At 34.7% G+C, this 16,334-nt stretch overlaps 1 protein-coding gene across 2 annotated transcripts in view; it reads right to left on the bottom strand.

Moving 5' to 3' along the window:
• NUP37 (nucleoporin 37) overlaps window positions 1-16,334 on the bottom strand; it is a 42,668-nt gene that overhangs the window by 13,117 nt on the left and 13,217 nt on the right. For both annotated transcript variants that reach the window (XM_058741603.1, XM_058741605.1), the window contains exons 4-5: window positions 15,099-15,171; window positions 13,307-13,401 (exon numbers count right to left, since the gene is read on the bottom strand). In XM_058741603.1, coding sequence (XP_058597586.1) covers window positions 13,307-13,401; window positions 15,099-15,171 — 168 coding nt within the window. The remainder of the gene's footprint in view (window positions 1-13,306; window positions 13,402-15,098; window positions 15,172-16,334) is intronic.

Raw genomic sequence — 16,334 nt, 5'->3', positions numbered from 1 at the left:
ATTTACCAACATTATTGCATGTTGTACTTTGTCCACTCTCATTGTTGTAGATAGTATTCCACGAATTAAGTACGCTGTAATGTATTTATTCATTGTACTGCTGACACTTAGGCTGTTTCCAGTTTTAGTCATTAGTAATAATGTTGCTATAAATCTTCTTGCATATTTTTTAGTGAATACAGACATCCACATGCACCCCCTCCCCGCCCCCCGCGAGTATATACCTGGGTATGGAATTGACGGATTATAGCTTATAAATAGTTGAACTCTAGCAGTTTTTGTCAAATGGCTTTCCAGATTGCTTGTACCTTTTCTTTTTTCTTCCCACATCTTTTTAAATTACCAACTGAAAAAAACCTATACTGTCTCTGACAAATTTTCTGACGAAAACAATCTTAACAGCAATCATTTGACTGGCAAAAGGTAGTTTGCAGTTGGTCTTATTTGTAAGACAGATTTTTCAAATCATCCTTTTTTCTTGCATGTTATTTTCATGTACCTATGTATGGAAAAACTTACATCAGTTTTAAAATGTAGTGAATACAGTGGCTAGGAAAAGGTCTTAACTGACCTCCTTTGACAGACTCTTCTACAACTGACAGGAACAAGAAGGCTATTTTCTAATAAGCTTATACGTGCATTTGTTATAGACTTAACCAAGAGGGAATATGGATTTTTTTCCTTAGCAAACCACTGTTTGTAGGTGGTGTAAACCCATGCTTAATTATTAGTATAATTACATAATTAGTATTATGTAAGCTGATAAAATATGAATGTGAAAGAGCTGTTTCTTTTTTTTTTCAATATATGAAGTTTATTGTGAAATTGGTTTCCATACAACACCCAGTGCTCATCCCAAAAGATGCCCTCCTCAATACCCATCACCCACTCTCTCCTCCCTCCCACCCCCCATCAATCCTCAGTTTGTTCTCAGTTTTTAAGAGTCTCTTATGCTTTGGCTCTCCTTCACTCTAACCTCTTTTTTTTTTTCCCCTTCCCCTCCCCCATGGGTTTCTGTTAAGTTTCTCAGGATCCACATAAGAGTGAAACCATATGGTATCTGTCTTTCTCTGTATGGCTTATTTCACTTAGCATCACACTCTCCAGTTCCATCCATGTTGCTACAAAAGGGTCATATTTCATTCTTTCTCATTGCCACGTAGTACTCCATTGTGTACATAAACCACAATTTCTTTATCCATTCATCATTTGATGGACATTTGGGCTCTTTCCATAATTTGGCTATTGTTGAGAGTGCTGCTATAAACATTGGGGTACAAGTGCCCCTATGCATCAGTACTCCTGTATCCCTTGGGTAAATTCCTAGCAGTGCTATTGCTGGGTCATAGGGTAGGTCTATTTTTAATTTTTTGAGGAACCTCCACACTGTTTTCCAGAGTGGCTGCACCAATTTGCATTCCCACCAACAGTGCAAGAGGGTTCCCGTTTCTTCACATCCTCTCCAGCATCTATAGTCTCCTGATTTGTTCATTTTGGCCACTCTGACTGGCGTGAGGTGATATCTGAGTGTGGTTTTGATTTGTATTTCCCTGACGAAGAGTGATGTTGAGCATCTGAAAGAGCTGTTTCAATGAAACGAAGTTGAAGGCCACCAACTAAAGGTAAATTTCTAACTTAAAAAAATGCTCTTAAATTAGGCAGGTGTGTAAGTAACAAAAGATTAAGCAATAAAAGTAAAAAGCCTAGATAATTTTGAATTAAGAATGCCTAGCAAATGTTTTCATTGTAGACTCTGTATTATGGGTATGGTTCATGCAAAAAAGAGGTCCAGTGCTAATCAACAGACTCATAAAGTAAGGGGGGGAAAAAAGGTTTTGGCCTAATATAAAAAAAACTGGCAATTAGCAAACTGCAAATTTTCATAAATTTCATAAAACAAGGTAAGTAGATAGTCTCTTAAAATGATTTCCTGAGCTTACTCACTTTTTGAGACTAGTTTAATCAATTAATTAAATTTAAATTCCAATGTAGTTAACATACACTATTACATTAGTTTCAGGTGTATAATACAGTGATTCAACACTTCCATATATTACTCAGTGCTCATTACAAGAAGTATACTTTTAATCCCTATCACCTGTTTCACCCACCCCCCACCCACCTCCCCTCTGGTAACTATCAGTTTGTTCTCTATATTTAAGAGTTGATTTCTTGGTTTCTCTCTCTCCTTTCTCTCACTTTTTTTCCCTTGTTCATTTGTCTCTAAAATTCCACATATAAGTGAAATCATATGGTATTTTTCTTTGACTGACTTATTTTGTTTAGCATTATATTCTCTAGCTCCATCCATGTTGCAAATGGCAAGAATTCATTCTTTCTATGGCTAAGTAATATTAATTTTCTTTATCCATTCATCTGTTGATGAACACTTGGGCTGCTTCTGTAGTTTGGCTATCGTAAATAATGCTGTGATAAACACAGGGGTGCATATATCTTTCCAAACTAGTGTTTTTGTATTTTTTGGATAAATATCCAGTAATGTGATTCATGAATTGTAAGGTAGTTCTATTTTTCATTTTTTGAGGAACCTCCATACTGTCTTCCACAGTGGCTGCACCAGTTTGCATTGCTACCCACAGTGCATGAGGGTTCCTTTTCCCCCACATCCTCACCAACATTTGTTGTTTCTTAAGTTATTGATTTTAGCCATTCTGATAGGTGTAAGGTGATATCTCATTGTGGTTCTGATTTGCATTTCCTTGATGATGAGTGACACTGAACATCTTTTCATGTGTCTGTTGGTCACCTGTATGTCTTCTTTGGAGAAATGTCTCTTCATATCTTCTGCCCATTTTTTAATTGGAATTTTTTTGATGGGGGAGTGTTGAGTTGTAAAAGTTCTTTATATATTTTGGATAGTAACCCTTCATCAGATATATCACTTGCAAATATCTTTTCCCACTCAGTAGGTTGTCTTTTAATTTTGTTGGATTAGTTTACTGACTTTTTTATTGTTTAACGAATTACAGGTTTAGACCATGTCAGATAAGGGAGTTTCTATTGTAACAGGGAAAAATTCATAGAACTGAAAGTTCATATTAATATTTCCAAATTTATTGCTAATAAATCTGTTTATAATGAATAAAGTTAAAGTTAATTATAACCACAGATACATACTTTTCAGGAAAGTGAGGCATCACAATAAAAGCTGTAAGAGTTCATAGGCTTTTCAGTTTTTAAATTAATTAATTAATTGTTTTTGAGAGGGAGAAGGTGCAAACAGGGGGAGAGGAAGAGGGAGAGAGAGAACCGTAAGCAGGCTGCACGCTCAGTATGGAGCCCAATGTCATGACTGTGAGATCATGACCTGAGCTGAAATCAAGTCAGATGCTTAACTGACTGAGCCACCTAGGTGCCCCTCATAGAGTTCTTAATACACATAATCAAGCATATGGAAAGGTAATGGACTATTTATAAAAGCATAAAAATATAACATTATCAAGTTAAACGAACAAAAATCAGGAGCTATATGAAATATATTGTATACCTATTTAAATGTCTGCATGGGAAATTTCAAAGAAAAAGCTTTTAAAGTGTAATTAATTTACTGACATATTGAGAAGCCAATACTATGGATTAAATCAAAGGGCACTGGAGTACAGATAGCATCACTCTTCAAGTAAAATAAAATAAATGACAGTTTTGAACCAACTTGACTATAATTATAACAAATACCTCTACCCATCCCAACTCTGTGGTCCTCAGTGGAACTCTTAGATTTTAGCTGTAACATGTACAGATGGACAGCTGTCCAGATCTAAGGTATGAATTATACTTACTTTACTTTCGGTAGTTTACTCTTAAAATTATTGCCTTATTTCAGGTTGAGTGCTTTTTAGCCGAACATTAAGTATCCTTATTTAGTTAATAAAAAGATTCCATAAATTGGGTGTTGGCATATTGCAGCTATCCTAGATATTCTCAAGGGTCTTTTAAATTACAATTAATAGAGGGAGATGTTCCCTCTGAGATTTTGAAAGGAAATTTCCTGGGTAATACTCTGTTCTTTTATTTGTTTGTTCTCCATTTTTAATTGGCAGCTCATTGTCTGGTAAGGAGTTCATTGTAGAAGGAAATTTCTGCTACCAAATGTTTCTGACAACACAAAAGAAGGAATGGATGACATTAAATGACACATCTGTATCCATCTGGCCTTCTCTAACTAGTAAAGCAAAAAATACTAACCGCAATCTTTCTAAAAGACTTGACTGGATCACATGAATTGCTGTACTGATTAATTAAATATGAAAGCAAGCAAAAAAAAGTAATGCTGAGATGTAGTAATAAGGAGGAGAAGGTACTTTACAATGTTACTGGGTGCAAGAAAGGGATTTCCAATACTCTTAGACAACAAACACTTCTTTCATTGAGTTTTGTGATAACAAAATGAAGATTTTCCCCTACCATTTCCAAATAATCACTAAGTCACACATCACACTATGGATAATTCAAAAAAGGGAAAGACATAGTATATTTCCTTAGTAAGTGAATGCAGAATTAGGAAGAAGTGAAACAAATTACAAAGTAACTTACTGCTAAAATGTCTGGTTTTAGGTGCAAAAGGAGTTCAGAGGTGGGAAACCATATTAACTAAAAGCACAAATCTTGGGTTAAGATGGGCCAATCTCCATAGTGGGTATGGTAGGTTAGAGTGGTGAATAAATAAACTTTGTCATCTGGGCAAAAGCCTTTAACAGTGGAGGCAACAAAAAGGCATGAGAGTATAAAATAAGAATTTTGTACAGGGTACTTTCAGTATGTGTCTGTGTTTCAAATATATTCAGAAATAAGATTAGACTAATTCAGCTTTTTTTTTTTTTAATGTTAGAGACTACTATGCAAGTAGTATTAATGTACTAGTAAGTATTAACGATAAACGAAATGGACCACCACAAATTTTATTGAATAGTGAGGGTGAATAATAAGGGCGAAAATGAGAGATAATTGCAAATGAGAGATAATTGCATATGCTTATTATTTTATCCTCCAATAACAAAAAATAATGAGTCAAAAAAAGAATCAATAATCAAAGACTATGTGTGTTTTGGAGGGGAGACAAAGGTAGCCTGTTTCAAACATAACACTAATAAACCAACTATACCATACATAAAATAATCTACCTTTGTAAATCTTTACAAAGCTTTGGAAGAGTTAAAAAAAATATTACAAGCTCATATGTTTTTGCTTCATTTTGTTTTCTTGAAATTCCAAACAAATTCAGCAGAAACTACAAGTTTATCATCACAGAGGTGAGAAACTAGGTGAGGCTGCCCCAGGGGAGAATTAACATCTTACTTAACTTACATAGACAGATTTTTGAAGGATAGGAATTCTGAGAAATTTTGTCACATTTAAAAATAAATTCAAAATTAAACTCTCAACTGCAAAGAAATACCATATGGTAGTTTTCAAACAGATCATACAGAATGATTTCATCTTCAAGGAATTCAAAGTAAAAGAACTTTTCCTTTAACTAACATAAACACCAGTAATACTATCCAGGAAATATTAGCATTTTATTATTTCCAAGAAAAATGTTGATAAACTTTAGAACCTAAAATTTGACTATATGTTATAAATGAGGGAAAGGACTCCTTGTTAGTGACATAAATGGACTTTCAAAACAAACCTTAAAAATGTTTATGGATCTGATTCTCATTATACAATTCACTTCCTGCAACCACACGAGGGCCACATAAAACCAGCTTAAATTACTGCAATCACTGATATGGTAATACAATTTATGTGGTAATGGTTTTGGATTTCATCTACAGGAGCACATAAGAGAGAACAAAGAGTTGAATATTAGAGAGAGGTGTGACCAGTACCTGATCATATAAAAGTTTAGAAAAGTCTTGTATCACTTTCTAACTTTTACTCTACTATAATCTTGCATACTATTTAACTGCACTGAATTGAAAAAGGTCTGCAAATGTGATCAACAGGTTTTAGTATAACTTTTGGATAGTTCTTATAAAGAAACAGATCCTTATGTTCCACACAAGGGAGGTAAACTATTACCAAACCTAACACAAACTGTTTATCCTATTCTTAAAGCTCTTGTTATAACTGTGCAATAATTGATCTTGATTTAAAATGTTACAAAAAATTACATGGAATTTTGGAAGGCAAGCAGAGAACTTTATTTCTGGATTTATTTAACCATAACATTATAATCAATAATATAAATTCTCCCGATTTCACTTTGTACCTGGAATTACTTAGGCAAAGTTTATTTGCTCCTGAATAGGAATTCACTGAAGGCTCTCAGTCCCCTTCTTTCTGTTTCCTGCAAGGACTATTTTTAAATAGACTGCATATTCTGTGATCCCAGTTGGGGTCAGGGAGGGGTAGGGTGGGGTGGGTCAGAACACCATCTTAACTATGGATTCTGAAGACTCTCGAACGTACATAAACAGAGGTAATATGGAAAGAACTTGGCTGGCATGGGGTTCACAGAAGACATCTGATAAACATTTTTTTTCCTCTTGTATAACTTTTCAAAAAACAATACAATTGGCTTAGTGAATATCTTAGGTAATTTAGTATTCCTTTATCCAATGATTTGGTTACATTCCTAAAAAAATCTTATTTTTTATTTTTTATATGCTACCCCTTTTCCCATTCTTTTTAAAAATGATGACAGCTAGAACATGACAACTACTAATATCCCATGTTTTATAGACAATTGTGTTTTATGGCACATTACATGCTTCTATTATTTTAGTCTTAAACTAAGAATCCCTTGGTTTCTAGAAGCCAATTTTCCTTCACCATAAATTTTATCTAATATTTAAAAAGATTGTCGGGGGGGGGTGGAGGAGGAAAGAGATTTACTTCTGACATCCTTTGTAGTTACAGTGAGTACTGGGTCTTCTATTTCTTTTGTATCCCCCAAAGTACTAAATGTTGGCTATACTAAACGTGTTTAATAAATACTTGTTGATCTGACTTGTTCTTACAGAACGGTACTGTTTTTAATATACAAGAACATCTGTTATTTGGCACTGACTGGGAATGAGATGTTCTGTATTAGTGAGTTTTTAAAATAATAAGCTTAACCCATTAAATACTTAAAACACCATTTTTACCTTCCTTTGGAGGTATGGGATAATAAGTCTTTCTAAATGAATATGTACTTATTTACTTCTCAAATATAATAATAACTTTAACCTTCTTTTGATAATGCTGGGTCATAAGTCTGAACACCAGTAGTGACATTTTCCTGTGCATAAGCATATACATACATATACGCATGTATGTGTGTGTATATATATATATATATATATATATGTAAATATTTACATATGGTGGACATGATGAGGGCCATAAAGGAGATGGTACCGAACATGAGGCTGAATGGCTAGCAATGCCATTGTTTACTTGGGAATTTCTTTTCTTAAACACATCTCCTGTCAGATGCTTTGTTTGGTGGTGGCAAGACGTGACAGGTACAGAGTTGTATTCATTCCTTCTCCTACTCACTCACTGAGTACTGCCACAAGGGCACTCAGATGCTATGATGACTGACTCTAAGGTAGTAAAGCAAAGCTGACCCTGAAAAATACTTTATTAGTGCAAAGGCCATAGCAATCTCCTCTAGAATAATTTTCCTTATCCTCTAGAAAAGTCTGTTTCTCTTTACTCTTCTTCCTCATCTGTAAACTGCACTAATGAAGTAGGAAGAAGGAACATGACATCTTTTCAAGAACTGGTATAAAATGTTTCAGCAAAGGTATCTTTCAAACATTATAAACTCTACATAAGCGGAAGATAACACTTCTGCAGACGTGACTCTAACCACAATTGTGTCAATTTTATTAAGCCCTACAGAATGCTTAATTTTGAACAGAACACACAGGTTATCTGAATACTTACTTTTTCAGTAATATAAAAAGATGAAAACTTAAAAACTGTTAAACTGGAAACAGCATAATGTAGTGAGCAAGACTGCCTGGGATTCCCCTCTGTAAAAGGGGGAAAACCTACCACATAAGGGTTTTGAGGATTAAATGAATTAATCCATCAAATGAGAATGAAATTTAGAAATCCCACTAAAGGCGGGAGCATTTCAAGATACAAGATAAAGTTTTTGCAATCTTTGTTAGTATTCCATCCCAAGGAATAACAGTGATTTATTTTGATACTATCAATATAAAAACTGATTGATTTCCATGAATATTATCCTTCCTTAGTTTTTCAACTTGACATCCTATAATACGTCTGTGTTATTTTTACTTTGAAAACATTATTTCCCTCTTTCACTTTTTTCTATTAAGATGGACATGAGTTTTAGTCAAATAACCGTAGTTTCACTCAGACACACTGAGTTATGACACTGCAGAACTCCAGATGGCACTATTTACATTGTACTTGATACAAACCATATCCCTGGAATCCTGAAATTTGGCAGCCTTGTCTCTGCCTTATATTTTCCTATCATCTTGTTTTTCTGATATTCAACTTTATTCATTGTAAAGAGAGACAAAGACTACCTGAGTATATACACACCACACTTTTATTCTGTAACAATTAGTTTTCTTTTTTACAGAAATGTATAGTACAATTAAGGCACTAAAATAATTTTTTGTGAATATTTTGATAGCTTATATTTTCTATGAGTTTCATTTATGACTGTATATGGGCATTATAAAATATTTATTTTAAAAAGGGGATATTGGGACTGATAAGAACTGCTGACTTAAATGAGAATTCAATTTTCTTATAAACCTACATAGATCACAGAATATAAAACTAGATGAAATTTTAGATTACAATTTAATCTCTCATCTTCTATAATAACATTTCAGATTATGAGTAGCCCTGTGGTTCATTGTTTAAATTAATGAAGTTATATCACAGAATGTAGAGAAGTAAGAAAGAGCTGAAATAGTTTAGATACAAATATGTCTTCTCATGCCAGGTGAGTAAGAGTGCAGGTACTAGGGTCAGACTGCCTGATACTCCTGTTCCTCTACTTAACAGCTCTGTCCCTTTCCACAAATTACTTAGCCTCTCTTTATCTTATATCCCCATCATGTAAATGAGCATAAAAATAGTACTTATCTCAGAGTTGTTGTAAAAATTAATTAAATTTACATAGGTAAGTGGTGGTTAATATACAGTAAAGCACTCAATAAAATATTTAGTAATGTTTTTGCTTATTAATATTGTAATTCACTTATAGAAAACAAAATACCTTCATCATTCTTGGAGAAGCCTGAAATGCCTTCCTCTGAAATGATTATTCACAGGTTTAAAAATAAGTCAATGATTACTGTTCACTGCCTTTCTACCTCCCTGTCAACCCCTAAAGGGGGGGAAAAAAAAAGTCAGTGCTTACCAAGTACCTAGCTAGCATGGTGCCTGGCACATACTAGACATTTGATACTTGTCAACTGAATGGACTAGTCTATATATTAATTGAGTCTCAATACATTTGTTTGTCCTTTCTACAAGTGACGATTTGTTAACAGATAGATTGACATGCTAGTACAAGTAAGAACTATCTTCATTTTGTCTGATTCAGAATTTGGCAATTTTCAATAAAATACATAAACTTTATGAATCTGTTCAGGGGATATACCGTTTTGAAATGATGTCCCTAAGGCCATAAATCTAGCTAATTATAATACTGTGTCTCTCTTGGAAATGACAAAGTCAAACATCAGAAAATATGCATAGATCAAAATATTTATTTTAAAAATTATTTAAGTTGGCATGGAGTCAGAGAGAAATATTCATTCTACCCTTTATAGTACAAAATGTTATCTTCTAAGCATTTTCTAGTTTTAGCTAGATATTGCTGAAGACTTTTGCATCAATATTTGTAAGGGATATTGGTTTGCAGTTCTCTTATAATGCCTGTGGTATCAGGATAATATGGGCATCATAGAATAGTTATAAAATGTTCCCTTCTCTTCTATTATCTATAAGCATTTGAGACACTGGTGTTGATTCTTCATTAAATGTTTAACAGAATTCACCAGTAAAGCATCCTGTCCTAGGTTTTCTTTTTTGGGATGCTTTTAATTACTGATTCAATCTCTTTTTGTTTGTTATAGGTCTATTCAGATTTTCTCTCTTTTCTTGAGTTTTGCGAATTTTGTGTTTCTGGGAATTTACCAGAATTTTATCTAGGTTAATTTGTTGGTGTGTAACTGTTCATAGCATTCTCTTAAAATCCTTTTTATTTCTGTAAGGTTGGTAGTAATGTCCCACTTTTTCTGATTTTTCTAATTGGAGTATTCTCTTGGTCTAGACAAAGGTTTGTCAATTTTGCTAAATCTTTTCCAAGAACCAACTTACAATGTCTTTGATTCTCTGTGGTTTTCTATTCTCTGCTTATCTCTGCTATAATCTTTACTTTCTTCCTTCTGCTATCTTTGCGTTTCCTTTGTTCTTTTTCTAGTTCCTTTAAGATATAAACTTAGGTTAATGATTTGAGTTTTTTTTTTTTTTTAATATTTCTTTATTTTTGAGAGAGAGACAGAATATGAGCAGGGGAGGGGCAGAGAGACAGGGGGACACAGAATCTGAAGTAGGCTCCAGGCTCTGAGCTGTCAGTACAGAGCTGGATGTGGGACTTGAACTTGTGAACCATGAGATCATGACCCGAGCCAAGATCAAGAGTCAGATGCTTAAACACCTGAGCCACCCAGGCACTCCTGAAATGTTTTTCTATTGTAGTCTTCTCAGAATTCCTTCTTTCCTTTGTTACTATGAAAGTGTAGGATACCTACTACTCTTCCTTACTTTAAACTTCTTGATTTATGCTGTTTCTTTTAAAAGTTTTAATCTATATTGCGAAGCTTTTGGACCAAGACATTTGACTTTAATAGCCAATTGGAATTATCCTTTACTTCTGATTGGTGAACTAAGCTGACGAATTCTTTTTTTTTTTTTTTTTATTTATTTTTATTTTTTATTTATTTTTGGGACAGAGAGAGACAGAGCATGAATGGGGGAGGGGCAGAGAGAGAGGGAGACACAGAATCGGAAACAGGCTCCAGGCTCCGAGCCATCAGCCCAGAGCCTGACGCGGGGCTCGAACTCACGGACCGCGAGATCGTGACCTGGCTGAAGTCGGACGCTTAACCGACTGCGCCACCCAGGCGCCCCAAAGCTGACGAATTCTAAATTTAGCTCCTTAGCTACTGCTAAAATGATGTTATCAACCCCCAATCTCAGTGGCTAAGAAAAATAAGCATACATTTCTTGCTCATGAATCTGTAGGAAGCTCTATTTCATAATGCCACATGGGTCCATATTTGTTCTATGTGTTTCTCATTCTGGGACCAGTAGCTATCTAGGCCACTCTCATCTTACAGAAGACAGAGGACAATAGGTCAAGACAAACCAGGTAAATCAGATAAAGTGTCTGCTTGTATCATACCAGCTAACATTTTGTTGGCCTAAACAAGCCACATAGCTAAGCCCAATGGAGTGGGAAAATCTCCTCCTTCCATGGGAAGAGGGGAGGGAGAGTATTCATTTGCTGAACAATAACATCATCGATCGCAGTGTAGCAAAATAAGGCAATTAGGTGCAACAAAGTTTTTTTTTTAAAGTTAAATTTATTTAAAGGACTTACTTTGAAGTTAAGTCTTTCTCCTTTTTAGAACAATAATGTTCTTACTTTCAGAAAATGATGGTAATAATAAAAGGCAGTAGACCTTTTAAAATTCTTACTACTTGACAAAATAAAAAGTTGGCAACTCTTTTTCAGTCCCCAAAATTTTAGGACCATTTTACTAGTCTACAAAAATCCCCAATTCTACAACAAGAAAAAAAGTAATAATAGACCACTGAATGTAATCCCAGGTCTTTGGCTATTGTTCACTATTCAGAGGCTGTTCCTTGGCTTGCAAAGACGCTCATTTTCTCCCTTCTCAGGTTTCATTATTCCAAATGCTTGTGATTAGGAAAGTCCATGTGTTACAGAACTAAAATGTCATTATTTATATCTAGTGATCTAGTCTAACTTTTACCTTAAAAATGGTCCCATTTACTCTTCAGCTCTCTATACAAACTTGGTTTTGTAACATGTGAGGCCCTAAAATCTTAATGGCATGTAAATCTTTCATGTCCTTGACATGAAAATTTTAACAGGCAGTACATAAAGAATAATGGCCTATGACTCTGTAACTTTAAAAGGATGAGCTGTTATGATTAAAATTTAACAAGTTCCTCGTGGCTTTACTTCCAATGTGAAAAGACACATATTTAATGGTTTTATATATATACAAGTGTTTATGAACACTAATGATTTTGTCATCGCCTCATCAAACATTAAAACTATGTAAAATAACAGAGCTGTGGGGTATTTTTCCTCACAGTACTGTTAAAGCAAATGAAATGATTGGCACTCCTATAGAATTCCCTCATTTCACTCCTGACTCCTCAGCTTATTTCCACCTCCTACTCTTCGTCTTATTCTTTACTTGTGATATTCTCCAGCTTTAGGCACTATTAAAAAATGTTATAGCTACCTCATCCATTCCAAACTTGGGGTGAGGTGGAAGAATATGATATTTAAACGCACTACATCTACAGGAAACCTTTATTTTTTATCTCAAAAAAATTTTTTTTAATGTTTATTTTTGAGAGAGAGAAAAGAGAGAGAAAGAGAGAGAGAGAGAGAGAGAGCGCACACAAGGAGGGGAGGGGCAGAGAGAGACACAGAATCTGAAGCAGGCTCCAGGCTTTGAGCTGTCAGCACAGAGTCTGACTCAGGGCTTGAACTCACGAACTGCGGGATCATGACCTGAGCTGAAGTCGGTTGCTTAACCGACTGAGCCACCCGGGCGCCCCTACAGAAAACCTTTAATATAGAGACTTCCAAATTTGTCAGAATAGGAAATTTCCCATGAGTCTTAGTTTAGCAAATGAGATTTGCAATTCATTATTAAACAACTTTCAGACAGGATCTGTGAAATAACTTCACAGTATGGCAATTGCCTTTTAGTATCCTACTGATCTTACCCGATAGTGGAGAATTTGACCCATTATATATTTAAATTTCATAAATGTACACATCTAAAATAAGAGGCAGAGAGGCACCTATGAGTCAGCAAGGGACGTTTCCATTAACTGGGATGAGAACTCAACTTACCAGTTGTGAAACTCATGTTTGTGTCATGCTTACAATTTAAACCAAGTATACTTCTTTTATAACATTTTATGGAGTATATATACAAATTAAATTTTCTCTAATTTTTCTAATGTAATTCTCATTAAAATAAGATGAAAATTGAAAAATGTGGCTTTAACATAAGCAACATACCTGCAGGTATGATCATCACTCACACTTGCAAGTTCTTGGCCCTCTTTGGGCTCAAACACCAAACCATTAATGAAATCTGAATGGCCCTCTAAAATCTGATAAAAGGAGAGAAGTTAATAAGTACACCGGAAAATAACCTACAATATTCCTACCTAATATTTTTACTTCACTGACTTAAAAGCTTTCACTGCATGCTTCCCTTTTCTATAAATATTTCTTAAGCAATTTGCTATTTTTAAAGCATGATTTATACACCCACTTTTCTGGAAGGTTTATCTTGGAAAGAAGCTGATCATTCAACACACAGCTATTAGCTTGATCTTTCTTTTCTAGTATGCATTTCTTACAAACACACACACACACACACACACACACACACACACACACACACACACTTTTTTTACTGTACCTGTCCTCCTATCACCTCCTCTTATTACATAAAGCTTAAGCAAAAATTAAAGCTAGAAGAACTTTCTAGGGGTACTGAGATAGAGTCCCCCTCAACTTTTTAACTCACATCTACTGCTCTGCACACTCTTTATCTAATAAACACATATGGATTTCACCTTCTAAGGTCTTTATTCACTTCCTCAATGTGACTGCCATCACCGGGGACAGTTAGTAGAAGCCCATAATCACAACAACCCAAAAATCCAGTTTTGTTTTGTGGCAAGAACATTTAAGCTCAAAGCTCGTTTTTAAAAAAAAAATTTTTTTTAAATGTTTGTCTATTTTTTGAGAGAGAGAGAGAGAGAGAAATGGAGCATGAGCAGGGGAGGGCAAAGAGAGTGGGAGACACAGAATCTGAAGTAGTCTCTAGGCTCTGAGCTGTCCGCACAGAGCCTCATGTGGGGCTTGAACTCATGAGCCATGAGAAGATCATGACCTGAGCCGAAGTCTCATGCTTAACTGACTGAGCCACCCAGGTGCCCCTAAGATCTACTCTTAGCAACTTACAAGTATGTAACACATACTGTTCATTATACTCATTATGCTGTACATTAGATTCCCAGAACTTATTCATCTTTTTTTGTTTTGTTTTGTTTTTGTTTTTCGAGAACTTATTCATCTTATAACTGGAAGTTTATACCCTTTGACCAACATCTCCCCATTTCCCCCATCCCCCAGCAACCACCAGTATACTCTGTTTCTATGAATTTGCCTTTTTAAAATTCCACGTATAATTGAGATCATACGGTATTTGTCTTTGTCTTATTTTACAGGGTTATTTATTATACTAATAGAAAACATATATATAGGGCTTACTATACACAAAGCATTGTTCGAAATGTTTTAAATGAATTAGCTCAGTCAATGCTTATGGTCCTTGAGGCAGATACTATGATTATCCCCATTTTACAGATAAGAAACTGAGCACAAAGAAATTGGGAACTTGACCAGTCACACTGTTACTAAAGTGGTAGAACTGGGCTTCAAACCCTGGTAGTCTGGCTCCTGTGTCTGTGATCTGAAGCCCTTTTAATCCCACCTTGCCCTATGCTGTGCTAGCTGTTGGTTCCCTTCAAGTCTGACTCAACTCTATGTGTGTTCATGTCTATTACTCTACTACTGTACTGAAATGTGAATTTCTAATTTTCATTCATGTGCTGTGCCTATGTAATATTTTAATAAATGCTACCAGATTTATAACCTATAGTCCTTACTATAGCCTAAAACAGAGTCAAGTAAAGATGACATTAAATGTCATTTTAAATTGAGATAAATTCAATTAAAAAAGCAAAAGTAATACATGTTGTAAAATAGAGAGTTATAAGTATACTTGTCAACTTACCTTGTATTCATTTTTATCTTGAAGGTCTGAAGTAAACAACCTTATTTTCATATCAGCAGCTGAAGTACAAAATCTAGAAGTAAAAAAACAAGATCCAACACAAATCAGTAATTAGAGCTACAAGTAGAAGAAACAAGGACAAATCTCATATATATAATGTCAAGTGAACAAAGCAGGGCAAAAAAAAAGGATATTATTATTCCATTTGTATGAAAGTTCTTAGGTAGGAAACAATAGTTGATAAAATAGCTGATAAAACTACAAAAAAAACCCTCAAGAAGATAAATGATTGCCACAATAATCATGAGAATAATTACCTTTAAGGAGAAGGGAGGTTAATTAGGAAGGGGCAGGGGGAGACCTTAGGTACTGGCAATGTTTTCTATTGCCTTCCATGGGTGGTCATTACATGGGTGTTTGTTTTACAATAATCATGTTAAACTGCACATGTACTTTTTTTTCCTTTTGTACCTTTGGGCACATATGCTATATTTCGTAACATACAAATTAAAGGTAAGAAAAAAATAAAAAAAAAAACCCAAAGCTTATAGTACCTAATTCTTTGAATTTGTCCCATTATTGTTTTGGGTATTCATACTTTCCCACTCAGAGGAAACTCTAGAACAGACTTGCTACAACATTACTAATGTGAGGGTCTTCTAAAGTAGATTTCCCCATAGTGATGTCATAAGAAATCATTTAAAAATCTCTCACCAAAATATCGTTTCTAAAATAGAAAAAGGCTATTTTAGAAGGTTTTTAAAATAAATATCTCAAGCAAAAGGGTTTATAAAGAAGGTATTAGTATAAGAATAATGCCAAGTTCAGTAAAAACATCAAAGACTACAGGCCTTACAGGGACAAAGATTATTTACTTAAAAAAGAATTAATGAAAGAATCTCATTAAGATTAAAAGAGGGGTGCCTGGGTGGCTTGGTCAGTTGAGCATCTGACTCCTGATTTCAGTTCAAGTCATGACCCCAGGGCTGCGGAAGTGAGCCTGGCAGCAGGCTCCATGCAGAGTATGGAGCCTGCTTGAGACTCTCATTCTCTCTCTCTCTTTCTCTCTCTCTCTCCCCCTCTCCCTCTCCCTCTCCCTCTGCCCCTCTCCTTGACTTGTGTGCATGCTCTCTAAAAAAACCTAATTTTTAAAAATTAATAAATAAAATTAAAAGATAAAACACACATACAAAACTTTATGGAAAATCTTGTGGTGTTCTACTTTTCTCCAAACTT

Source organism: Neofelis nebulosa, chromosome 8 (genome assembly GCF_028018385.1).
Source record: "Neofelis nebulosa isolate mNeoNeb1 chromosome 8, mNeoNeb1.pri, whole genome shotgun sequence".
NCBI lineage: Eukaryota > Metazoa > Chordata > Mammalia > Carnivora > Felidae > Neofelis > Neofelis nebulosa.
The sequence above is the reverse complement of the archived record's forward strand: the minus strand, read 5'-3'. Positions and strand labels throughout refer to the sequence as shown.